Consider the following 25,422-nt stretch of genomic DNA (forward strand, 5'->3'; position numbering starts at 1 on the left):
AACAATTCAATTTACATTTTATTTTGCTGAAAAACAATTCTGCCACTGGAATACTGTATGTAGAATTACAAATAGTGATAATTTTAAACATATTTCTTTACTTGATGTTTAAAATTCTAATGAAGATTCAACTCCGTGAGCTTCTTTCTTCCTTTACCACGATATGGTGAAGAGTTGTCAGGAGCAGGAGCAGAGGAACTGATATCTCTCACCAGAATAGATTGTCCCCTCAGACCATTGCAACAGGAACACAAATCTGGAAGAAAGTATATAGAGAAGCAGCTGTTTTAAAGTAGCTCTTTACTTATTTAATAAGAGGAACAGGAGCAACTGGGACACAGAATTGGAATAATAGGAATCGGCAAGGAATTGTTATTTTTCAGGCTGGAGGAAGGTTTCCAGTTGTGCTCCCCATGGGTCGGTATTGGGGCTCTTGTTTTTCCTGATATATACTAATGATCTAAATCTTGGTTTGCTGGGGACAATTTCAAAGTTTATGGACGATACCAGATGTAGAATTTTTGCAAACTATGAAGAAAACAGTGCAGAATTTCAAAAGGACATAGACAAATTGGTGGAGTGAGCAGATAGGTGGCTGATGGAGTTCAACGCAGTGAAGTGTGAGGTGATGCATTTTGGTCGGAAAAACACAGACAAGGGGTAGAATTCTTAAGCTGGTGCAGGAACATAGGGACTTGGGTGTCTATGTGTAAAGATAATTGAAGCTGGCAGGACAGGTGGGAAGAGCAGTTAATAAAGCTTATAGTAGCCTAGGTTTTGGTAACAGGGGCAGAGAGTTGAAGAACAAGAAGGTTATACTGAACTTGTCCAAAACAGGAGTTAGATCTCATCTGGAGCATTGCATCTGCTTCTGAGCACCACACTCTAGGAAGGATGATGAACGCATTGGAGAGATTGCAGATATTTTCAAGACTGATTCCAGTTATGAGGATAGATTGGGAAGATTGGTACTGTTCTTTTTGGAAAGGAGAAGGCTAGGAAGGGATTTGATAGCAACATTAAAAATCATGAGGAGGCTGGACAGAGTAGGTAGGGAAACACTGGGGGCGATTTTCCAATATTGGGCCCAAGTGTTCGCGTCGTCATGAACGCTGTCGCCCTGACAAAGAGTCATCCAGACTTGAACCGTTAGCTCCCTTCTCTCTCCACAGATGCTGTCAGACCTGCTGAGATTGTCCAGTATTTTCTGTTTTTATTTCAGATTCCAGCATCCGCAGTAATTTGCTTAAATGAAGTTAGTAACTTTTTGCCATTCTTATCCTTTTGAAGGTATTTACTCTTTCTGGGACATAGTTCCACCTTCTGGTACTTTGCCCAAGTGGGCCTTGGTCATATACATGCTGCTCAACCACAAATTTCCTCATCCAATATTCACTCAAATATATTTCCAGCATGGGTTATTGACAAAAACAGGCCATTTGGTCCAACAAATCCGTGTTAGTATTTGCACTCTGCATGAGTCTAACAGCTTTATCTAAGCCTTTTAGTATGTTTCTTTTAGTATGTTCCTTTTCTCTCATGTACACATCAGTTTCCTTTTTTGAAAATACCTAATCTACATGCCCAAAGATGTGCAGGTTAGGTGGATTAGCCATACTAAATTACCCCTTAGTGTCTAAAAGGTTAGGTAGGGTTACTGGGTTACAGGAATAGGGTGCTCTTTACAAGGGCTGATGCAGACTTGTTGGGCTGAATGGCCTCCTTCTGCACTGTAGGAATTCTATTCTATTTGCCTCAACCAATTCCTATGTTAATGAGTTCCACATTGCAGTCACTCTCCAGGGTGAAGACATTTCTCCATATTTCCCTATTAAGATTTATTAGTAACTATGTTGCATTTATATATCCCTTGGTTTTTGATTCGTCTACCAGTGGAAACATTCTCTTCACATAAACCCTGACAAAGCCTCTTCTAAGTCTTCTATCTTCTGAAGAAAAAGAAAACAGAAGAAAACGTGAAAACAGAAGCACAACATAGTATTGAGATCCTACGAATTGATTCATTCAAATACTTTGAATTGAATTGAGAAGTTGGATTGCATTGCCTGAAAAACTTTTGAGTCTCCATCTAAAGTCAAGAGGCTAACTATGATAAGACTCATCCTGCCATTAGCTTTCAATCAGCTCAAGGCTGGGCTGTAAACAATTTTCATGGGTATTTCTGTAGAACACAAGCCAATGTAAGCACAGACTTTGATAGAATTAGGAATCACTTCCTCCATTTAATGCGGTGGATGCCGGGACATTGAGTAAGTTTAAGGAGGAGACAGACAGATTTTTAATGGGTTGAAAGGTTATGGACAACGGGCAGGAAAGTGGAGTTGAAGCCAAAAGAACATCAGCCTGATCGTATTAAATGACGGAGCGGGCTTGAGGGGCTGAATTGCTTATTCCTAGTTCTTCTACAATTTTGCCATGCCATTCATGCTAAATCTGGATCAGGCATTTAAAGGAGCATCATGTTCTCCAAGCAAGTAATGAGCCACAATAACCCTCACCAACCGACTGTGATTCCACACCAGGAACCTGGTATCTTCTGTACACGTTAGCTGCATACTGCAGGAACTTACTGAGACAGGTCCCTTCAATGTTTATGAGATCATTTCACAATTAGTTAAATGATTTCTGTCTGATCCCATGACCAGTAGTGACAGACGTCCAGCTAGTAGGAAATACTGACATCAAACTGGGACTTTTCTTAATGAAGACAGTAACTAACTGTGGCTATTAGCTGACGATACCTTACTGGGTCTGAACTGAACTGGATTGTGACATGTTCAGAGAAACATTGGTTGTGAACAAGAAGGCCTGGGAGAGTGGGCAGAGACATGGTACATTTAAAGTTGTCTGCTTAGATTGTGTGTGGAAAGTTAAGCCCTCAAATCACACCTACCTTTATTTTTTCCGAAGTTTCTTTATGAAGGTAACTTCATCTCGATTCCTTATACCATAACTGTAAGTGAAAAGTTCACACTTTAGAATCAAATAATCATTTCCTGCTCAGCAGGTTTTCCCTTCCCAAGTTAGTAATTAAATAAGTTTCTATTTCAACTTGTAAGTCAACAGTAAGTCAGCCACAAAAACAATGCTATATACTGTACCTACGAAACACTGTTTACAGCATCACCATAAGTACCGGTAACCTACGTGACAATGTAACCAAGACGATAGAGTTGGTCTTGAGCCTGGCATAACTTACATAATTAATGAGAAATTTCTATATATTAAATTACAAAATATACTGTAATGAAAGTTTGCTTTTGATTCATTTCATCCAGGTAAATGGATAACATTGAATCCTAGAATTAGCTGCACTCTTTTTTTAATGAAATATTATGTTCATTAAGATTTTCCAGAGAGAAATATGAAATGTAAACACCAGGTTGCATTGTCTTGTGACAAAGAATCAACTTGTTTACAACGTCCTCTCCAAACACAGGCATGCCCTGGAGATGAGAGAAAACATAAATCCTGGACTTCCCGAAACAAACAGAAATTTGGGCTAATAAAGTAAGATTTTTAATGAAAAAAAGAAAACACCAGGCAAGCTACTGTGGTGTGGGCATGAGTTGTAATTTCTCTACACAGAACATAGAACGATACAGCGCAGTACAGGCCCTTCGGCCCTCGATGTTGCACCGACATGGAAAAAAACTAAAGGCCATCTAACCTACACTATGCCACTCTACATATGCTAAGAATGGAGCCAAATCTTGTAGGATTTTGGAGCAGAGGCACATAAGGTGCACCTTATTTTTTCCAACTTAATGAAAGGGAACACGTCTTTAATCCAGTAGGAAGGGGTGAGGGGAACAGCGCACAACTTCCCTCCAAGTCAAATGAATTTTAGCTTCCATCCAAGTCAAATGAATTTTAGCTTACAGAATAACACCTCTTATAGTTGGTACTGGAGTCAAAAAATGCATTGATAGGGGAGTCAAGTGTAGGGGCCCGAAGAAAGGGAGGGAAAGATAGGTGCGGCACTGGGCACAGTGGTGATTACTGCTGCCTCACAGTGTCAGGTTCAATTCCGGCCTCGGGTGATTATGTGAAGTTTGCACTTTCTCCCCGTGTCTGCGTGGGTTTCCTCCGGGTGCTTCGGTTTCCTCCCACAGTCCAAAGATGTGCAGATTAGGTAGATTGGCCATGCTAAATTGCCCCTTTGCGTCCAGGGATGTGTAGGTTATGTTAAAGGGTTATAGGATTATAGGAATAGGGCGGGGAAGTGGGCTTGGGTGGAGTACTCTTTCAGAGGGTCGGTGCAGACTTGATGGGCCAAATGGCCTCCTTCTGCACTGTAGGGATTCTATGTATAAAACTATCTAGTTTTCCTGTCCTTAATCAATATCCACCACCCCTGGTGCATTCAATTTATGTCAGCAGCATTGGGTGAGGACAGGATCAGACATGCCCGTGATGTCCTCCTATCTATAAACATTTACTGCCCAGGGTCACACATGAAGAATAGTTACTCATGAGAGATACTGGAGGACGACCGACAAGTGTGAACCTGCCTTCATCATGGGACACTGCCTTAATGGAAGAAGACTGAGGAGAGGAGAACAAAGAACAGTTGAGAGAGCTATATGTGGTGCTTATAAAGAAAACAGCCATAAATCTGTAGACAGTGATATTAAAATCTTGTTTATTATTGGCTTAAATTCAATTACTTGATGAAAGTTTATACAACTTCAAACTACACGATTAGAAACAAGTTTATCAATATTGATGAATGCTGACAACACTAAAACTGCCCCACAGACAACTGACTGTTCTGGTTATCATTAATCAGAAAGAATGGACATTGAACAAAGTTTTCTCAGGTTTAAATGATTTTCTCAGATATTCAATGTGGCATTGTGACGTGCTCATGTCTCCCCAACAAGAAGACATGCCCTTGCAGACACTTCATGGAGAATAATGTCTCCAATAATGGAGCTCTTGCTGCAATGGCAGCCGATTCCCTCCCACTGAAGGTGCCTCCAAGATGTCGCAGACACACATGCTGATGGCCCCTCAGCAGTAACCACACGGCAAGAAGTTCTGCAGGAGATCTTTCAAGCTATTTGCCTGCATTGACATTTCCTCAGTTATATTGCTGCTGTCATCAAAGGGAACACAACAAACGCACACACGCACTGGAGATCTCTGTCCAGGTTTGTGTGCAGTCACCTAGGGGTCTGACTCACTCTGACACTTGTATCTGCTGATCTTGGCAGTGAAACCTCTGATTCAGGACGATCTTTTTCTGCTGCAGGATGGTCTCCCAGAGTTGGAGTATGGTCCCCTTGATGTTGTCCACCAGACCACTGCTCTGCATTGGGGCAGAGCACATGGAATCCATGTCCAGGGGGATGGAAGTACAGATGAACCATATGTGGGTGAAGTCTTGGACCACAGCTTTGGTCAGGAGAGGACAAGGAATCTGCCAAAGGGTCTGCGGGACATGGTTTTCGAAGTGGAGCTGCCGCCCTGAAGGGGGTGGTCATGGCGGGGTGGGGGCACTGCGAGGTTTACGGGAGTGACATTTTAAAATATCTCCCATTTTAATATTGCAGCTTCATTGATGGGATTGCTCAGATGCCACGATGCAATCTGTTTCAAAAATATAATTTCTCTGCCCCTTCTTCTGTCAAATAATTGCTCCCTCTAGAGGGCTGAATTATTATTTTAGGCAAGACTTTTCCTACAGGCTTTTGAATGCTGCCGTTGGGAAGCTCTGCATTAGTGGATTATGGATGCAGAACACCGTGATCTTTAGCTGTGCGACCCTCTGACACCCACCCGCGACCAACCCACGGGTCACGACCCTGGTTTAAAGTGATCTGAGACTCTAAGGTGGGCGTCCTAGAGGAAAACAACTTGTGCACCCGGATGTTCAAGATGCTGTGAGACTTTGTTACGCTTGATAGGCTGATTCAACCCCTAAACATTCCAGCTTGCAGACAGAAGGGCACATCCCTCCGGCAATTGTGACTTCTTAGATTGCTTTTATTTACTTTGGGAAAAACAACTTCAGCCATTATCACAGGTAGAATCATGGGGTGCCTACAGTGCATTAGGAGGCCATTCGGCCCATCGAGTCAGCACCAGCCCTTGGAAAGAGCACCCTCCTAACCCTGTTACCAGTAGGGTAATATGGCCTACATTAAGCGATGTTACAATTCCGAAACAGATTCTATAAGATAGTAGAGGACCAAACATAACAAAACAAAAATGAGAAACAGTATAAATGCTACAAACCCCCCCACCCCCCACTTGCCGCCAAAGCATCTCCTCAAACAAGATGCATATAGCCCAAACTCTTCTTAACTTCTACATAACTCTTCACAAAACAAATATTATCTACTAAGTCTCTTTGGTGACAAGTGTTTTCGCGAGCTCCTGCTTTGCTCATTTTTAACCCGTCTTTGCATCCTAGTTTTTGCATTAGTCTTTTCTTGGGTTACGTGATTTGTGCTATGTCCCAGGAAGTATCTTTGCGAGAATGAGCAAAAGAGTTTGCCCGTGGCGGTTTTGGGAGGGCTCTGTTTTCAGTGGTGCAGTTGCTGTTGAGTGGGCTTTCGCCTTGGGAGGTGCTGTGTGTATCACATGATGGCTGCTAACAGAGATGCTGTCAGTGCTGAAAATCTCGGCACTGCGGGGCAGATCATCAGAGCTCACCTCCAAGAGTTCCAGGGTACTTTTGTGGAGATGCACAAAGAGGTTCTTGTACTTGAGAGAAAAAATTCCCTGATGTGGGGCTACCTCAATGTTGTCAAAATGCTGCGACAAGGCTTGTCATCCATCCTGAAAGGTTCCGGAGAAGGAGACCGAGCAGGGTACACCCCCGGGGTCAGCCCCTGGGGACGAGGTGGTAAAAGAGCTCCCGAGTGAGTTTGAAAATTGTCTGCCACGTTTCGCCAATCTTGATCTGAGGCTGGGTGTATCAGCACACACAGTCTTCGAGGCCAGGGGTCGGTCTGACCCACTGGTCCTGTGTTGTCTTGTTCCCTAAACTCGTTGTGAGGAATTGGAGGTGGCTGAACCGATCAAGCCATTTCTCTTCCCCTCTCCCAGCCAGGTCCTAGGCTGTAGACCACCTGGGGATTGGTGATACAGCATGGCGGACGTAATGATGTCTCGTGATTCGATTGTCAGAGTCCCCGAGACGTCCTGGATCTGATCCTGTTTTATCCTTGGCTTTTGCTTTCTTTGTGCAAACGGCAAGATGTCTTTATGCTGAAGACTGCCCTACAGCTCGTCTGTTAGCCTGAACATTACTCCCCATTGATCAAGTTGTTGTTTTCTTGATGCTGGCTTTTTTCATACAGCGTCCCTCCCCAACCCCCCCCTGCTGCCGTCCCCGCTCGCTAAAGTGTATCTAAAGAGGGATTGGTGTTCGTGGCTGAGGATTGGTGATGAGAGTGGCCTTGGGTATCTTTTATATGACGGTGGTTGCAGTGAGTTGGCTGGGTGCCCACTCCCTGAGTGTTTCTATTTTCCTTTCTTCATCTGGGCGAGCATTGTGCTTGTCCTGGTTCTAGTCTGGCCCCGTGGAGTGAGTGGGGCTCTCGGGTGAGTGATGATTGTAGGAATTTCAGATACATTGTGTAATATGTATTTGGTGCAGTAAGGGTTAAAAGCCTGGGTTAGTGTGTGTGGCTGCTGCAGGCATGCTTTTAAAAATCCTGATTTCAAAAGCAACTAAGGTTTTGAGCCCCTAGTGCAATTAAAGCATTGTAAAAGCTTGGGTAATGGATTTTTGTTTGGGTTAAGAGGGTCCCTGCAGAGTAGATAATTGGGGACATTGGGTTCAATTAGTAAGATGATGTAGTTAATGGGAGGAGCCAAGGTTAAAAATGTATTGGGATCTGAGATTGTTCTGTTGTTTAAATCCCAATCATTAATATGTACAACAAACAGTAAGGGCCCCAACACAGAGCCCTGTGGAATGCCACTGGAAACTGCATGGTCAATTCCAGCCCTACTTGACCCGGAGTTATAACACAATGAAATAAGATTTTATTTAAATTACTCAAAGCCAATAAACTGCAGTCACCAAATTTGGAACTTTAATATAAGTTTTATTTGGTATGGTATTAGAATTAAACGGACAGAAAATATAACTACCCCTTTAACACCATTCCCTTCCTTACTGCACATACACACACACACACACAGTCAAACAACCCAGAGGGGAATGGGTGGTGGAAAGGGAAAATAAATATTAATAAAAATCTTTGATGCACTGGGATAATTCTCGGTTAGTGTCTTTCACTTCCAAGCTCTAAACGTTTCTGCCCAGTTCTCTCAGAAGGCATCATGTAGGAACCAATCACTGACTGTTTTCTGGCAGAACACTGTCCTTGGCCAACCTACTGGTTGCCAGTCAACCAATCGATCCATACAATACTGAAAAAAACAGCTTAAGGCTTGAAGCTTTATTGACTGTTTTGGATTTGCAAAACGTATTTCCATTTGATATGTTATGGAAAGGGTGGAGCAAAGATTTACCAGGATTAACCAGAATAAGGTTCCAGAAACTTTGCACCTGCTCGAGACGCATCTTTTCTTTCTTTACTTTTGTCTCATTGCAATCTTCTTTTGCTTTGTACCATCATTCTTTTGGGCTGGTTTAGCACACTGGGCTAAATCGCTGGCTTTTAAAGCAGACCAAGGCAGGCCAGCAGTACGGTTCAATTCCTGTACCAGCCTCCCCGAACAGGCGGCGGAATGTGGTGACTAGGGGCTTTTCACAGTAACTTCACTGAAGCCTACTCGTGACAATAAGCAATTTTCATTTTCATTTAATCTCCACTGTCTTCCAGCTGATCAGCAACCTTCCCTTTGGCTCTTTACCCTCCTCCCCTTCCTCTGTACTTGCTTAAACATGGTTACATCTTTAACTTTTCCCAGTTCTGATGAAAAGGTCACAACCTGAAAAGTTACATTTTCATTCTCTCTCTCTACAGATGCTGCCTGACCGGTTGAGTATTTCCAGCATTTCTTTTTTTTATTTCAGATTTCCAGGATCTGCAATATTCCCCTTTTGTATTCTCGGAGACTTTCACCTCAGCCTACATGTTTTTATCAAATGACCGTACGCATTTTGCATTTCATTTAAAAGATTAATATAAAGCCACTTATTGGTGATTGGGAGATCTTAAACAGGGAAAGCAAATGCCATAAGCGTGTTAACACTTACTCTTTCAGTTTCATTTTGTCGTCAGTCAGTTTCTCACCGTTAAATGTCAGATGGTACGTCCTCCAGAGATATTTCCTACACAGAAATAAGAAAACCTTGTATTTCATTACACAGAATTGATCCCATTCAATTACATAGAAAATAAATACTTGATGGGAAAAAAAGATTAGAATAAGGGGTAAAGAGCAGGGAGGTGATCAGAGTCTCCTCAGTGTTCATGGAATCATAAGGTTTAATTAAGTTAGGTAAGGAAAAGGACAATATGCAATCGAGAGTAAAAATAACTATTGGAGGAGGGCTGATTTCAATATGGTGAGAAGTGATCTCACCTAGACAAGTTGGAATCAAAGATTGGCAGGCAAAACAGTAATGGAACAACGGGATGATGCATTTAAAGAGGAGAGAGTTCAGTTACAGTCGACATACAATCCACAATAAGGAAAGTCAGGATGAACAAAGCCAGGGATGACGAAAGAAGTAGAAAGATGAAGCCAAAAAGGGGTGCCTATGGGAGATATCAGGTTGATGATATGCGAGAACCAGGCTGAATATAAAACCATTTTGAGAGAAATCAGAGAGGCAGAGAGCGAATTTGAGAAGAGACTGGTGGCTCACATAAATGGACTGGTGGCTCACATAAATGGATATTCCAAAGTCTTCTATCGGCATAAGAATTGTAAATATGCGGTAGAAGGAGGAGAGAAATCAGGGACCTGGAGCAGAGGCATAGCTGAGGTACTAAATAAGTAGTTTGTATTTATTTTACTGAAGAAGAATAAACTGCCAAAATCAGTGAGAGCATAAAGCAGGTCTTCTGACAGTGTAGCGTTTAGCAATACTGAAAAAAGCAGCTTCAGGCTTGAAGATTTATTGACTGTTTTGGATTTGCAAAACTTATTTCCATTTTATATGTTATGGAAAGAGTGTAGCAAAGATTTACCAGGATAAGGAGGTTACAGAAACTTTAGAAATCAGGACTCTTTTCAATAGGTCTGAGGTGGAGCCATGATACAGCAAATAGTTTTCCAATTCTCAGTGAGGCAGTGACAAGACAACACAAGTGTCAGAATTAAACAGATTACCAAAACAAATCTCTTGCAGATAATGTGGAAATCTCCCCTACAAATAGCTGCACAGCTCATGAATCATTTTTGAACAAAGTTGGTTGACAAAGAACATGAAGGTTTATGCAAAACCGTTAAGAGTATGGCTTTTGACAAACTGCTCTTATGGAACAGAATATACAGAAACATATTGTTCCTGATGATTGATGGGGTCTAGAACAAGGGTATATCGACATAAGATTAAGTGTAACAGATTTAGGGCAGACAGCAGATGATTGAAACCAAGAGCAGTTCAAGATTTAAGGAAAGGTTTGATGGATATTTGAAAGAAAAGGGGATAAAGGGTCATGGGAACAGACGATTGGGATTAGGACTGTTGGAGGATAAATATAAATATAAACTAAAGAGGCTGATTAGTCTGTTTCAATAATGTCATTTTGGTGCAATTTCTGAAACAAAATATGCAGCCAAGCAACTGGAGACAATCTGGGATTTGATACTCGGGGCAAGACCACTTCAAAGATATATGGCATATCTCTGCAACGCACAATTGATGGTCTGGGAAAGAAAGTGGAGGTGCAAGAGAAAATGATCCTAGACCTCAAGAGAGCCTTAGCAAAACATGGGAAGGGGGAGGTGAACAGAGAATACATAAGGGAATAGAACGGTGAAAAAGAGTTGCCAATCGGATTGGCTTTGGCAGGCAAGGAGCAGGCCGAGGAAACAAGATGGCGCTGCAAGCAGCCATTTTGGAGGATCCATAAACAAAGGCAAACCCTGTACACACATTTAGCAGCCATGTTGGGTGCACCCTGGACAAAGGGAAATCCCGGAGCACAGGGGCACATCCACCAGGTAAGTATGGATGATCCCGCAGGAATGGGGGGAAAGAAACCCCCCACCAGGATAGTTACCTGGAATGTAAGGGGACTTAACGGCCCAGTGAAAAGATCCAGAGTTTTTGCCCACCGAAGCTTGAAGGCCGACAGAATCTTCCTGCAGGGGACACACCTGAGGGAGAAGGACCGACTGCTGGTAAGAAAGAGCTGGGTGGGATAGATGTACCATTTGTGCTATGGGACGAGGGCTAGAGGAGTAGCCATACTGATTAGCAAAAGGATGAGGTTTACGGAGACTCGGACGGTAATGGACCAAGGGGGTCGGTACGTCATGGTCAGTGGTGTCCTTGAAGGGGCACCGGTAGTCCTTGTAAATGTGTACGCACCAACTAGGACGAGACAGACTTTCTAAAGCAGACCATGGTGAAAATCCCTGACATTGACACACGCCGACTGATTACGGGGGGCGACTTTAACTGCGTACAGAAGCTGCTGGCCGACCGATCAAACCTCAGAACGGAAGGCCCCCGAACCCACAAAGCTTGCAACAGAAACCACAAAAAGATGGGGGAGGGGGGGAGAGAGAGAGAGAGAGGGGAAAACAGGAGTTCGGGGATAGAACACCCAGAACGAAAGAGGGGATGTCAAGGAGGGGGTCAGGGGGAGGGGAAGGGGGGGGGGGGGGGGGGGGGGGGGATAAGGAACATCAAGAATGATTGTATGTACACAAGAGCTGCATAATCTGTAAATATTGGACACATAGTTTTATTATGTAAAATTGAAAATGCCAATAAAAAGACAAAAAAAAAATCAGAGATCGAAGCATGTGCTAACGTATGTACAGCCCTCAGTAGAAGGTTCCAAGGGCACCACTGATCTCTTGTGGAGGCATGACCAACCGCCCCCTCGTCCCGGAGCTAAGCTATCCCCCGTGTGGTCGCCTGCTTCCTCAGGTGGTGGGCCAACAGGAGGCTGGCCGTGTCCCCATATTCATAAAAGGTCCCGTGTGACTGATTGAGATCAGCTCGAACTCCATTTGTAGTATTTTCCTCTCCACTAGCAGCTCTAAAGTCAGGGCTGCAGAGTGCTGCCGATCCATCTCCAGCAGGGAGTTGATCAACTGCTGTCTAGTTGCCATCTCCCTTCATCTCTATGTGTCCTATGCTATTATCTCCCCCTGACCAGAGCCTTCAGTGCCTCCCAGAATGTGGAGGGAGAGACATTCCCATTTTGGTTGCAATTCACGTAGTTGTTGATGGATTGTGCCATTTTTCACAAAACCCCTTGCTGGCGGGGAGAGCCGAGTTCAACCTCCACAAGGTGCGCTGGGCCCGGCCTGTCTCCAACCTCACATCCGCATAATATGGTATGTGATCTGAGATCACTATTGCTGAGTATTCGGTCACTACTACCCCTGGAAGCATCGATTTCCCACTACAAAAAAGTCGATCCGTGAGTAAACCCTGTGAATGTGTGAGAAGGAGAGCTCCTTCTCCCTCAGGTGGTTGAACCTACAAGGGTCTAACCCCCCCCCCCCACCCACCCCCCACTTAATCTGTTCCATGAAGACAGTCAGTTCCTTTGCTATTCCCGACCTGGCAACTGATTTGTGATTTGACCTATCCAACCTCGGGTCACCCTGCATGATCAGCTGGTGGGAATTGAGGTTGGGGATTGCCGCCAGTGTTTTCGTAATAAACTCTGCATTGTCCCAGTTCAGGACATACATGTACACTAGTGTCACCAGAGCCCCCTCCAGAACCTCACTCACCATTATGTACCGTCCGCCCGAGTGCATGACGATATTGGTTGCCATAGAGGTCACCTGCTTATTCAATAGATTGCTACCCCTCTCACCCTCGCGTCAAATCTCGATTGATACACCTGTCCCACCCAGTCCTTCCTTACCCTCATCTGGTCCTTGGTCCTCAGATGTGTCTCTTGTAGGAAGATTACGTTAGCCCTCAGGTTTTTCAGGTGGGAGAAGACTCAGGATCTGACTGGGCCGTTGAGCCCCTTCTCATTCCAGGTGACTATCCTGATGGGGGTTCTCTGCACCCTCCCCTTTTAGGTTCAGCCATGGTCGCTTTGTCGGCATGCCTCTGCATGCTTGCCGTTGTCCTCAGTCCGTCCAAGATGGCCCCTGCCACCTCCCCAATCAAACCATTCAGCCATGAAACCTGTGTGACCAGCATTCTACCTCAACACCCCCCCAACCTATCCAGACCCCACTCCCCCATCTCCCCACCTTCGATCCAACTGTCCACCCCCCTCCTCTGCCGGCCCCAGCCTGCTAACATACCTCCAACCCTTGCCAGATGCAGGGGTTAGACCCTTGTAGGTTCAACCACCTGAGGGAGAAGGAGCTCTCCCTCTCACACATTCACAGGGTTTACTCATGGATCGACTTTTTTGTAGTGGGAAATCGATGCTTCCAGGGGTAGTAGTGACCGAATACTCAGCAATAGTGATCTCATACCTCCAAACCTTGCCAACCTCCTCACATACTCCTGCTTACGAGCATGTTCGCTAGCTAGGTGCCCCCCCCCCCCCCCCCCCCCCCCCCAGGAAACGAAGCCCAATAACACAACTCGGTAGATCCCCATACCTCCTCTCTCCCCATTTAAAGTCGCCCGTGTTGGCAGAGGAAGTCCAAAGAGGAGTGCCAGACATCCCTTCGCCCAGATGGACTGACCCCAATAACTGTATGGTCCAGCCCTATAACCTCAGACAGAAAAAAACCAACATAATCCCGAGGAAAGATACCAGAACAAATACTCAAGGAAATTCCCGATTCGACACAACAAACAAACACACAAAAAAAGGGAAACACCAGCATAAAAAACATCCATGTTTTCATGATCCTCTGCCTAGTTCTGGGCGGCATGGTAGCACAGTGGTTATCACTGTTGCTTCACAGCACCAGGGTCTCAAGATTTACCCATGCTTGGTTCACTGTCTGTGTGGAGTCTGCACGTTCTCCCCGTGTGTGCATGGGTTTCCTCCGGTGCTCCAGTTTCCTCCCACAAGTCATGAAAGGTGTGCTTGTTAGGTAATTTGGACATTCTGAATTCTCCCTCTTGTGTACCCGAACAGGCGCCGGAATGTGGCAACTAGGGGCTTTTCACAGTAACATTACAGTGTTAATGTAAGCCTTCTGTGACAATAAGATTATACATGTAGACTTTTGAAGAATGGCAGCTTTCTGTCCACGAATGACATTACGAAAGTAGTTGAGTTTTTACAACAATCAATGACTGTTTCAGGGTCATCGTTACTGCGACTAGTTTTCAATTCCAGATTTAATTAATTCAATTTAAATTCCACCAGATGCCATGATGGGATTTGAACCAATGTTCCCTGAATATCAAACCTAGGCCTCTGGATTGCCAGTCCAGTTAGATGACCACTACGCCGTCACCACCTCTCCAGAAATTGCAACTGTTTGCAGGCCTTTTTTAGGCTTAAGGCTATTAATAGTTTAAAAGCTTGTGCAAATATTTTTCAATTTATTACAAAAAGGATAACCATATATTAATATAACTAACAAATGGTGTTGTTTCTTGAAGGTCATTTTCTAATATTTAAAATGGAGCAGGCATGTTGATTAAAAATATTTACCGTTTTTTGTGATCAACCAATTTTTATTGTGCTCATCAAATTGCAGCAAGTTACCATTTTTAAATATATCATGGGATATTTGTTTTAAAATGTTGCTGGATTTTCCAGGTTCAGGGCAGACTTTAAATTCAGTGATATGCATGAATGGCTGAGTGGTAACCTAGAGTCGAAAGTGCTCTTCAAAATAGGCACAATTTTGGATGCAATATGCGTCAGGATCACCAATTGTGCTCAAGGTAGAAACTCCACCCCTTCATATTTACAACACTGGGCCATTAAATATGGCCACTGTTCAGTCGTGTCCTCAGTGTTCAAAGAAATAAAATGTATTTTATACTGGTGTATTCCAGTCAAATTAAAATAATTAAATAAAGAACATAATGGACATCAAATATAATTTACCAACTAATATACTGTGTTCCTCCTTCCCGTTCTTGCTTCAGTTGCACATATCTCTGAATGGCGTTTTTCAGATCCAGGACAGTGTCATTTTGAATTACAACAACAGCTGAGGAGAGAGAGCATTAATTATGGAGCTGCATGAAAGACAGACTTTTACTGTTGCAAAACATTGAAAAACAATGGCTTCTTTCGCCCTCTGTTTGCACATTCGCTATCTTGTGTGGTGTTATAACGGCAACCAGGTAGTCAGTTTATAATGTACGTTGCTGACAAGCACGAGTATACATACTCCTCTTTGATGTGCTGATGCTAGGTAGCTACTGATAAGGCTTCAATGTGACAGACTTCACAGCAAGCTAGTCCGCCTATCTCAGTCTTCTTTGTGCAGATATACTATTAGAGTTAAGAATGAATCAGCAAATAGAAAGGAGACCTTTTTTTCATTCATTTCCGGGATGAGGGCAGTGTCGGCAAGCCATCGTTTATTATCCCATCACTTCACAAATGAACGGATTGCTACGCTGTTTCAGGTGGATATACTCCAGAAAACCAGTTTGTGAATGATAGCACTGGAGCCAATCTTTACACACTTTTATGTTTACTTACAGAGTTACAGATTACAAGCAAATACCTCCTAACCCAACAACCACAGTTTCAGTGTGTGTTTATTTTCCTTCAGGATATCAGTGAACTGATAATCAGCTAATTTCATAGTCATTATTATGATACTAACTTTCTGTCCTCTCTAATAGTCTCAATGAGTTCCTTGGTTTCATTCATGAACAGAATCTTGGGGCTGGATTTTCATGACTGAGGCCAGAGCTTGAGATGGGAAAGTTTCCTACTTTGCAGAACCACCTTTATATAAAGGTCCCACTGCATGCACGTTTTCAACCAGGTAGCGTGTGGGAGGAGGTGGAGTGGAGTTGGGCCCACCGACCTGTGAGGCAGATCAGATGTGGCCATGCAGGCGTGCAAGTGCCAAGGCGGACTTATATGAATGCCCATCTCTGTTCTCAGACTTTGTCCCAATTGTTTCAAAAGCTGTTGGACCCATTAGTGCTCATTTCCCATCTCCGGTCCCCTCAACACCCCCACCTCCCCCTGCAATGCACCTCCAAAGCCACTCACCCAGTATTAAGTGTGGGAAGATCTGAGGAGGCACGTGGAGATTCAATAAATTAAACTTCTAACAATCTAATAGAGCTTACACTCATACACACTTGATACAAGAAAAACCTCTCATTCATAAAAACCTTTAAGTCAACTCAAATGAAACAAACTTTTATTCAGTACCCACATCAAAGACAGATAATACGTTAGTAGCCTCTTCGAACTGTCAATCAAAATACGTATGCAGCTCCCATACGGAGATTAGCTTTTTGGAAGCTTTTGAAACTCGGCCAAGCATTCATAATGGGCTCAGCTGCAATAACAACCTTAGGAAATGGTCAACAATGATCTCCATTGAAACTGCAGGAATAGGTGACAATGGTATTTTTCAAGCTGCACCAGATGACCTGTCAATCAAAGCAGTCATACTGTGTGTTTTTTAAACTCTGACAACTGCAGCCTAAATTTTATTTTGTTTTTAAAGGCCGGGGGAATTTAAATAACTTCAGATCATGACACTTCAACAAATTCTATCCACTGTTCAAGAGCATTTATGTCTCCTCCATTTATTTGTGACTCCCACATTGAGGGTCAAGGCCCTTGGAACAGAAAAAATAGAGTCTGTTTAAACTCAGCATATTATCAAGTTCAGGTTTCCTACCTTTGTGATCCACATCCTTTCCCCGATTGTTGAAAATGGTACCGGCCGGAAATGGGGGTGGGACTTCTGCATCCAGGTCCCACTCACCATATTATAAGATCCACAGAGTGGTTCCGACGCTACGAAATATATGTACAACTAGCACAATCCAACATTATCAGAAGCAATTGAAATGAAGAAAATCTGAAAAAAAATTCACTTACGCATAATTTCCCCATCTCCTTTCTTTACTTTGACAGTCATTGCCTGGCCATACTCGAGAGCAACCTGAGAATTTATCTCTTCCAAAGTAACCTAAATATTAAAATAATCTAAGTTTTACCTCATAGGCTCTATATTCTTCATACCTTTATTGCATGCTCAACCATTTTGGAATCGGCTCAGCATTATTGGTTTAAAAGTGCTCTATCTTTTAAAACTGAGATAGTTCTTAGTGCTATTTCCCAGTTGTATTTTTAAAAAGTTTTTTCCTCATTGTTTTTCCGAAGGGATCAGTGCTGGGACCTTTGCTGTTCGTAGTATATATAAATGATTTGGAGGAAAATGTAACTGGTCTTATTAGTAAGTTTGTGGACGACACAAAGGTTGGTGGAATTGCCGATAGCGATGAGGACTGTCAGAGGATACAGAAGGATTTAGATTGTTTGGAGACTTGGGCGGCAAGATGTCAGATGGAGTTTAATCCGGACAAATGTGAGGTCATGCATTTTGGAAGGTCTAATACAGGTAGGGAATATACAGAGAATGGTAGAACCCTCAAGAGTATTGACAGGCAGAGAGATCTTGGTGTACAGGTCCACAGGACACTGAAAGAGTCAACACAGGTGGAGAAGGTAGTCAAGAAGGCATATGGCATGCTTTCCTTCATTAGCCGGGGCATTGAGTATTAAAATTGGCAACTGTTGCAGCTGTTTAGAACCTTAATGTTCAATTCTGGTCGCCACACTACCAGAATGATGTGGAGGCTTTAGAGAGGGTGCAGAAGCGATTTACCAGGATGTTGCCTGGTATGGAGGGCATTACCTATGAGGGGCGGTTGAATAAACTCAGTTTGTTCTCACTGGAACGACGGAGGTTGAGGGGTGACCTGATAGAGGTCTACAAAATTATGAGGGGCATAGACAGAGTGGATAGTTAGAGACTTTTTCCCAGGGTAGAGGGGTCAATTACTAGGGGGCATAGGTTTAAGGTGCGAGGGGCAAGGTTTAGAGGAGATGTACGAGGCAAGTTTTTTTTACACAGAGTGTAGTCGGTGCCTGGAACTCGCTGCCGGAGGAGATGGTGGAAGCAGGGACGATAGTGACGTTTAAGGGGCATCCTGACAAATACATGAATAGGATGGGAGTAGAGGGATACGGACCCCGGAAGTGTAGAAGATTTTAGTTTAGATGGGCAGCATGGTCGGCGCAGGCTTGGAGGGCCGAAGGGCCTGTTCCTATGCTGTACTTTACTTTGTTCTTTGTTTTGATGTTTAACTTTTAGAAATTATATACATATTATAAATCATCTCCTTGGTATATCTTTAATTTTAATATGAATAAGTCCCTACTGAAGGTCTACGAAACAACATTTTTTTTACGTTCGTTAAAATTATTCGGACTGGATTTGACCAGATGTTTATATCCTTAACAAAGAATTCAGGCACAAAGATACTTTGCTGCTATTCTAATGTACCAAAGTAACATTTCCACTGATCTAGCGCTGTTTACCTTCATTTATATTAAACACTATCACCAATAAAATGTGATTACAGTATTGCGTATGTACAAATGATAAGATCAATTTTTAAAAAATGTTTCTAATTAAGCGGCAATTTAGCGTGGCCAATCCCCTACCCTGCACATCTTTGGGTTGTTGGGGTGAGACCCACACAGACACAGGGAGAATGTGCAAACGCCACACAGACTGTGGCCTGGGGCCAGGATCAAACCTGGGCCCTCTGCACCGTGAGGCAGTAGTGTTAACCACTGCACCACCATGCCGCCCTCCACCATGCCACCCTGTTGAGATTAAAATTAAATAAAAACAAATCCTACCGCACCTGAACAGGCAGATCGCACAGCAAAGGATCCTGGACTATCATGGCCAGGCCTTCCTGAAACAGGTCCAAAATATCCGCGTGGGATAACTCTTCCTCCTCTTCTGCAGCTTTTTCCTGATTGTCAATTGCAAAATTTTCTTCTTCCTTAATGCTGATGGATGGCGATTCCGTTTTCATGTCTTCAGTCATCTTTGAATCTTTAACTGGAATTTAAGAGGGAATTGGATTATTTTCTGAAACAGAAGAAGGTGCAGGGTTATGGAGGGAAGGCAGGGGAGTGGCACTGGACAAGTTGTTCATTCGCAGAGCCAGCACAGCCAGGGCAGGCTGAACGGCCTTCCTCTGTGCTCAGCCATTCTGTGATTCTGTGAATTAGAATAATGTAGCCAAATTCAACACATTGGATATAACCTTCAAATGACATTTTCCAATTAACCACATAATACAATTTGATTCTTACATGTATTCATACAAGCCACGTTCCTTTTAATTTCATACTGCATGGTGGGACCGTAGTTAGCACTGCTGCCTCACAGCAGCAGGGGCCCGTGTTGGATTCCGGCATTGGGTGACTGTGTGGAACATAGAACATAGAACAGTACAGCACAGAACAGGCCCTTCGGCCCTCGATGTTGTGCCGAGCAATGATCACCCTACTCAAACCCACGTATCCACCCTATACCCGTAACCCAACAACCCCCCCCTTAACCTTACTTTTTAGGACACTATGGGCAATTTATCATGGCCAATCCACCTAACCCGCACATCTTTGGACTGTGGGAGGAAACCGGAGCACCCGGAGGAAACCCACGCACACACGGGGAGGACGTGCAGACTCCGCACAGACAGTGACCCAGCCGGGAACCGAACCTGGGACCCTGGAGCTATGAAGCATTTATGCTAACCACCATGCTACCGTGCTGCCCCTGGAGTTTGCACTTTCTCCCCTTGTCTGCATGGGTTTCCTCTGGGTGCTCCCGTTTCCTCCCTCAGTCCAAAGATTATGCAGGTTAGGTGGATTGGCCATACTAAATTGCCCCTTAGTGTCCAGGGATATCCTGGTGGGTGCAGACTCGATGGGTGAAATAGCTTCCTTTTGCACTGTAGGGATTCTATGACCTCTATAAACATTAATCAAAGAAGAGATTAGGTTGAACTGTTTCCTCGTATAACCACTTACCGCCTTTAGCCAATTTGGTTCACACATTATACCAGAAAATAGTGGAGTGCAATAAAGTCTACAGACTTCAATGATGCCCCAGTTGCAGACTTGTGCTCCAGAACTAACCAGGCTAGTACTTGGATTGACACAGCAATGTGGAAAATAGTTTAGTTTAATCAAAAATGGTTGAAACTTAAACCAGCTGCTCAACTGACAGCTTTTTACATCAAAACCATCATACAAAAGCTAACTAAAATCTTCTTGGATGCCAGCTGGACCAAGACCCTAAGTCAGAATATGTGGGCATTACAACTAACCCTATCATTACTTTGGTGAACGTAATCCCAAGGTCTCATTGAAATTAAGGCAATAACAACCTGATCAGCCAACCAGCTGATTCAAAATGGGGAGCCAGCACGGAGCCACCGATGCTCGGGCTTGTCCTGTGTTAATGATAGCATGGTGTGGCTCTTGCAGAAGACACCCAGTTTAATGAAACTGTGTATAATAACAGCTAATACAAAAGCACCCCACATGACATCAGATGGCAAAATCAGCTCTTCATATTGCAGGACATGCCACATCTATCCCTGTTCCTGAGTCACTGGAGGTATTTCCTCTAAGAAATCGTAATGCCACTGCGTGTGTATGAGAAAGAGTGTGAGAAAGAGACTGGGTGAGAAAGAGTGTGTGAGAGAGAGATTTTGAGAGAAATTAGAGAGATTTTCAGAGCAAGTGTGTGTGAGAGAGAGTGTGAGAGAGAGAGTGTGTGTGGGAGAAAGTGGATGCGGTAGAACAGCAGGTGTTGAAAGGGTGCGGGGCCCCGGAATCCCCATAGTCAGTTGGGGCTTGGAGGGGGGGGGGTCGGATGTTGCATCGGGGGCTCGGGATATTGGGGTGCCATTTAGAAATGGCATCCCAATCTCTTGCTACACTGAGGAGTTCCTGCGAGCGGAGCTCATCAGTGCATAAAACGGAACTATATGCGGCCTCGGCTGCGTGCTCCCTGCTGAGGCCCCGTATCTAACCCATGGGATGTTTTATATGCATGTTTGAGGGACAGAGTGTGTGAGGGAGAGAGTGTGTGTGAGGGAGAGAGTGTATGTGAGGGAGAGAGTGTGCGTGTGAGGGAGAGAGTGTGTGTGTGAGGAAGAGAGTGTGTGTGAGGGAGTGAGTGTGAGAGAGAGGGTGTGTGTGAGGGAGAGGGTGTGTGTGAGGGAGATAGTGTGTGTGAGGGAGAGGGTGTGTGTGAGGGAGAGAGTGTATTTGAGGGAGAGGGTGTGCGCGAGGGAGAGGGTGTGTGTGAGGGAGAGGGAGTGTTTGAGGGAGAGGGTGTTTGAGGGAGAGGGTGTGTGTGAGGGAGAGAGTGTGTGTGAGGGAGAGAGTATGTGTGAGGGAGAGGGTGTGTGCGAGGGAGAGGGTGTGTGTGAGGGAGAGGGTGTGTGCGAGAGAGAGGATGTGTGCGAGGGAGAGAGTGTGTGAGGGAGAGGGTGTGTGTGAGGGAGAGGGCGAGGGTGTGTGAGGGAGAGGGCGTGTGTGGGGGAGAGGGTGTGTGTGAGGGAGAGGGTGTGTGTGAGGGAGTGAGTGTGAGGGAGAGGGTGTGTGTGAGGGAGAGGGTGTGTGTGAGGGAGAGGGTGTGTGTGAGGGAGATAGTGTGTGTGAGGGAGAGGGTGTGTGTGAGGGAGAGAGTGTGTTTGAGGGAGAGGGTGTGTGCAAGGGAGAGGGTGTGTGTGAGGGAGAGGGTGTGTGTGAGGGACAGAGTGTGTGGGAGGGACAGAGTGTGTGTGAGGGAGAGAGTGTGTGAGGGAGCGTGTGAGAGAGTGAGAGAGAGAGTGTGTGGGGGAAGGAAAGTGTGTGAGAGCATGGGTGTGAGAGTGTGGATGTAAAAAATTGAATATGCTTGAGAGAAAGAATGTAATAATAATAATCTTCATCAGTGTCACAAGTAGGCTTACATTAACACTGCAATGAAGTTACTGTGAAAAGCCCCCAGTCGCCACACTCTGGCACCTGTTCAGGTACACACAGGGAAAATTCCGAATGTCCAATTATCCTAACAGTACGTCTTTCGGGACTTGTGGGAGGAAACTGGAGTACCCGGAGGAAACCCACGCAGACATGGGGAGAACGTGCAGACTCCGCACAGACAGTAACCCAAGATGGGAATTGAACGCGGTCCCTGGTACTGTAAAGCAACGGTGCTAACCATTGTGCTTCCGTGAATGTCTGTCAGAGGGAGAGTGTGTCTGAGCGAGACTGTGTATTTGTAAGAGAGTCTGTGCTATGTAAAAGGCTGTCTGTATATGCCAGGCCCACGCCTAGGCTCAGGCTCCTCACTCACTCACTCCCCCCCCCCCCACATACTCACACAGTGGGTGAGTGAGTGAACACCCTGGAACTGGGAGTTAGCCAGATACAGACAATATGATCCTCACACTCTTTAACAGCCACAAGAATTAGAAGCAGGGTTAAGCCTCCAGGCCCTTCAAGCCTGCCCCGCCATTCAACATGATCATGGCTCATTTATGCCGGCCTCAACTCCTTCTCTGTGCCATTTCCTCATAGCCCTCTATTCCTCAATCTGTCAAATCTCCATTTTAAATACTTCTAATGATCCAGCCAGCACCACCCTCCGGGGAAGAGAGTTCCAAAGATTCACCATCATCTGCGAGAAGGCATTTCTCCGCATCTCAGTTTTAAATGACTGGCCCTTTATCTTGTCTCCCACAGTGAAAACATCTGCCCTGTCAAGCCTGCTCAGGATCTTATATGTTTGAATAAGGCCACCTTTCACTCTTCTAAACTCCAAGGGACACAGACTATTTAGTCTCTCTTGATAGGACAACCATCTCATCCCAGGCATGGTCATCTTTATTCATTACTAAATTTTACATGATCCACTTATTGCTTTAATATTGCAAGTCATTTCTTTTCTGTATACCTTGACTTTTTGTTGAAATTCGTGCTTAATGTTGCGTCAAATCTTATCTTTCCAAAATGTTCTCATTGGACCCTTAAGTGAGAAAAAGGCGAAAGTGGCCACTTGCAGGAAAAGGTCAGACAAGCATGGCCTGAATAAATGAAATTACATTAAATAAGTAAACTACACTTCCCCACTTAGTAAATGCCTCAACGCTGTTGCAACCTTCTCCTCTTGCCTTTAATAATCATTGCTTCATTCATAGGAATGGGAGTAAGCTTATTCAACCCAACGAGCATGCTCCAGCATTCAATTAGATCATGGAGGATCATCTCCTAACTTAATGCCATTTCTCCATGCTATTCCCATATCATAGAATCGTAGCATTTACAGTGCAGAAGTAGACCATTCGGCCCATCGAGTCAGCACTGGCTCTTGGAAAGAGCACCCTATTTAAGCCCCACGGCTCCACCCTATCCCCGTAATCCAGTAACCCCACCTCACCTTTTTAGACACTAAGGGCAATTTATCATAGCCAATCCACCTAACCTGCACATCTTTGAACTATGGGAGGAAACCGGAGCACCCGGAGGAAACCCATGCAGACACAGGGAGAACGTGCAGACTCCGCACAGACAGTGACCCAAGCCAGGAATCGTGCTGCCCCTTCATGTCATTCTCCAGCAGAACTCTGCCTCTGTGCATATTTTCCTGTTGAGCCAACTTGTTCCATGCATATATTACAGATTGTAGAACTAATGCGACTGCTTGTGATCAGTGCATCACATAAAACAGCAAAATATATTCTTCCTTTAAATTCAGCAGACAATCAGCATCTATCACAATCAGTTTAGGTGCATTCCACTGCTTGTAGCGCTTCACAACCAAAGGAAGGAATACTGGAAAATATTAACTAACAGAGCATTCAATATCAGGAACCACGTCTTTTTGAAAATATGCAGTACCTGACAAAGTATTTGCTCCTACTTTGTCTCTGCAGTCCTGAACTTAAGTTATGTTCATGTTCTGCAGTCTTGGATTCACTCATTCACTCACTGACTCTGCAGACTGTGGGTGTAGATCTGAACTCTCTCTCTCTCACTTTGTTCCTGTTGCTTTCTCTGCTTTCTCCATCAAACATTCTGTCGGGATTCTCCGGTCCCCCAGCTGCGTGTTCCTCGGCGGCTCGCTTTCACTGACGGCGGGATTCTCTCTTCTCACCGCTTGTCAATGGGATTTCCCATTGAAGTCACCCCACACCGCTGGAAAACCCGTGGGCAGGGGTGCACTGGCAGCAGGAAAAGAGAGTCCCAACGGCCTGAGAATTCCAGTCTCACTCTAATGTTAATCCCTACACGTGTTATTGCACTCTCTCCTTCAATTCTTGTGTCTCACGCCTTCTGTTTGGTCCCTTGTTTTCACCCAGCGACAGTGAAGGAACGGTAATATATTTGCCAGTCGGGGTGTTGAGTGACTTGGAGGGGAGCCGACAGGTGGTGGAAGGAGTGAATATTTGTGGAAGGGGGACATTTGTTCTGGATGGTGCCGAATGTCTTGAGTGTTGTTGGCGCTGCGCCAATCCAGGCAAGGGCAGATTATTACATTACATCCTGACTTTATAGATGGTGGACAGGCTTTGGGAACTCAGAAGGTGAGTTACTTACAGTAGGATTCCTAGCCTTTGACCTGCCCTGGTAGCCAGAGCATTTATATGGCTAGGCCAGTTCAATTTCTGATCAATGGTAACCACCAGGATGTTGATAATTTATTTACCTTCTCCTCTATCTGTGTCCTATTCCTCTCTCTCTCTGTTGAACTCCATGGGTAACACCTGGAGTGAGCCCAGCTGCCTCTCAGTTCACTGACTCAGGCGCTCCTGTGATTTCTGCCCCCCGCACTGAGGCGGAACCAATCTCCCGGGGAGTGTGCTGCCGGGGAAAGGGGCCGAGTAGGACAGAGCCACCGTTTCCGCTTCCGGCGATGCTGCTCTTCTGTCCGACCTGCGGTAATGTCCTGATCGTGGAGGAGGGACAGAAATGTTACCGCTTCGCCTGTAACACCTGTCCCTATGTTCACAACATCACCCGCAAAGTGAGAGAAAACGGCGAATAGCGGGGAAGTTGGGTGCAGGAGGGGCGGAGAGGAGGAGGGGCGGCGCTTGGGCGGGGAGGGAGGGAGAAAGAAAGAAACAGGGAGGGAGAGAGAAAGAAAGAAAGAAACAGAGGGAGGGAGAGAAGGTTATTTGAGGGGAGGGGGTGGTGGGAGGGAAGGTTATTTGAGGGGAGGGGGTGGTGGGAGGGAAGGTTATTTGAGGGGAGGGGGTGGTGGGAGGGAAGGTTATTTGAGGGGAGGGGGTGGTGGGAGGGAAGGTTATTTGAGGGGAGGGGGTGG

The 25,422-nt window shown here is 44.8% G+C and overlaps 2 protein-coding genes across 3 annotated transcripts in view; one reads left to right on the forward strand and one right to left on the reverse strand.

The window, feature by feature from the left end:
• snrnp25 (small nuclear ribonucleoprotein 25) lies at positions 1 to 24,975 on the reverse strand. Of its 2 annotated transcripts, XM_038820239.1 has the most exons (8): positions 24,805 to 24,967; positions 23,053 to 23,124; positions 18,950 to 19,152; positions 17,112 to 17,202; positions 15,135 to 15,240; positions 9,209 to 9,283; positions 2,915 to 2,974; positions 1 to 256 (listed from the first exon to the last, which is right to left on the reverse strand). In XM_038820239.1, the coding sequence occupies exons 3-7, from the start codon at positions 19,136 to 19,138 to the stop codon at positions 2,917 to 2,919; spliced, it is 519 nt and encodes a 172-aa protein (XP_038676167.1). In that variant the 5' UTR covers positions 19,139 to 19,152; positions 23,053 to 23,124; positions 24,805 to 24,967; the 3' UTR covers positions 1 to 256; positions 2,915 to 2,916. The 2 variants fall into 2 exon arrangements, with proteins under 2 accessions (XP_038676167.1, XP_038676166.1); XM_038820238.1 differs by lacking the exon at positions 23,053 to 23,124 and having other exon boundaries at positions 24,805 to 24,975.
• polr3k (polymerase (RNA) III (DNA directed) polypeptide K) overlaps positions 24,963 to 25,422 on the forward strand; it is a 3,501-nt gene continuing 3,041 nt past the window's right edge. Inside the window, exon 1 of the mRNA XM_038820240.1 lies at positions 24,963 to 25,122. Within this exon, the coding sequence (XP_038676168.1) occupies positions 25,012 to 25,122 (111 nt within the window). The 5' untranslated portion in view covers positions 24,963 to 25,011. The remainder of the gene's footprint in view (positions 25,123 to 25,422) is intronic.

The sequence above is a fragment of the Scyliorhinus canicula genome, chromosome 15 (genome assembly GCF_902713615.1).
Source record: "Scyliorhinus canicula chromosome 15, sScyCan1.1, whole genome shotgun sequence".
NCBI classification, from domain to species: Eukaryota; Metazoa; Chordata; class Chondrichthyes; order Carcharhiniformes; family Scyliorhinidae; genus Scyliorhinus; species Scyliorhinus canicula.

Coding starts and splice junctions, on each gene's coding strand:
- snrnp25 (XM_038820238.1), bottom strand. CDS start 19,138: ATGACTGAAGACATGAAAACGGAATCGCCATCCATCAGCATTAAGGAA. Junction 9,284..15,134: donor GGAACACAGTATATTAGTTG/GTAAATTATATT, acceptor ATTTCTGTGTAG/GAAATATCTCTGGAGGACGT. Junction 2,975..9,208: donor GACAAAATGAAACTGAAAGA/GTAAGTGTTAAC, acceptor TTTCACTTACAG/TTATGGTATAAGGAATCGAG.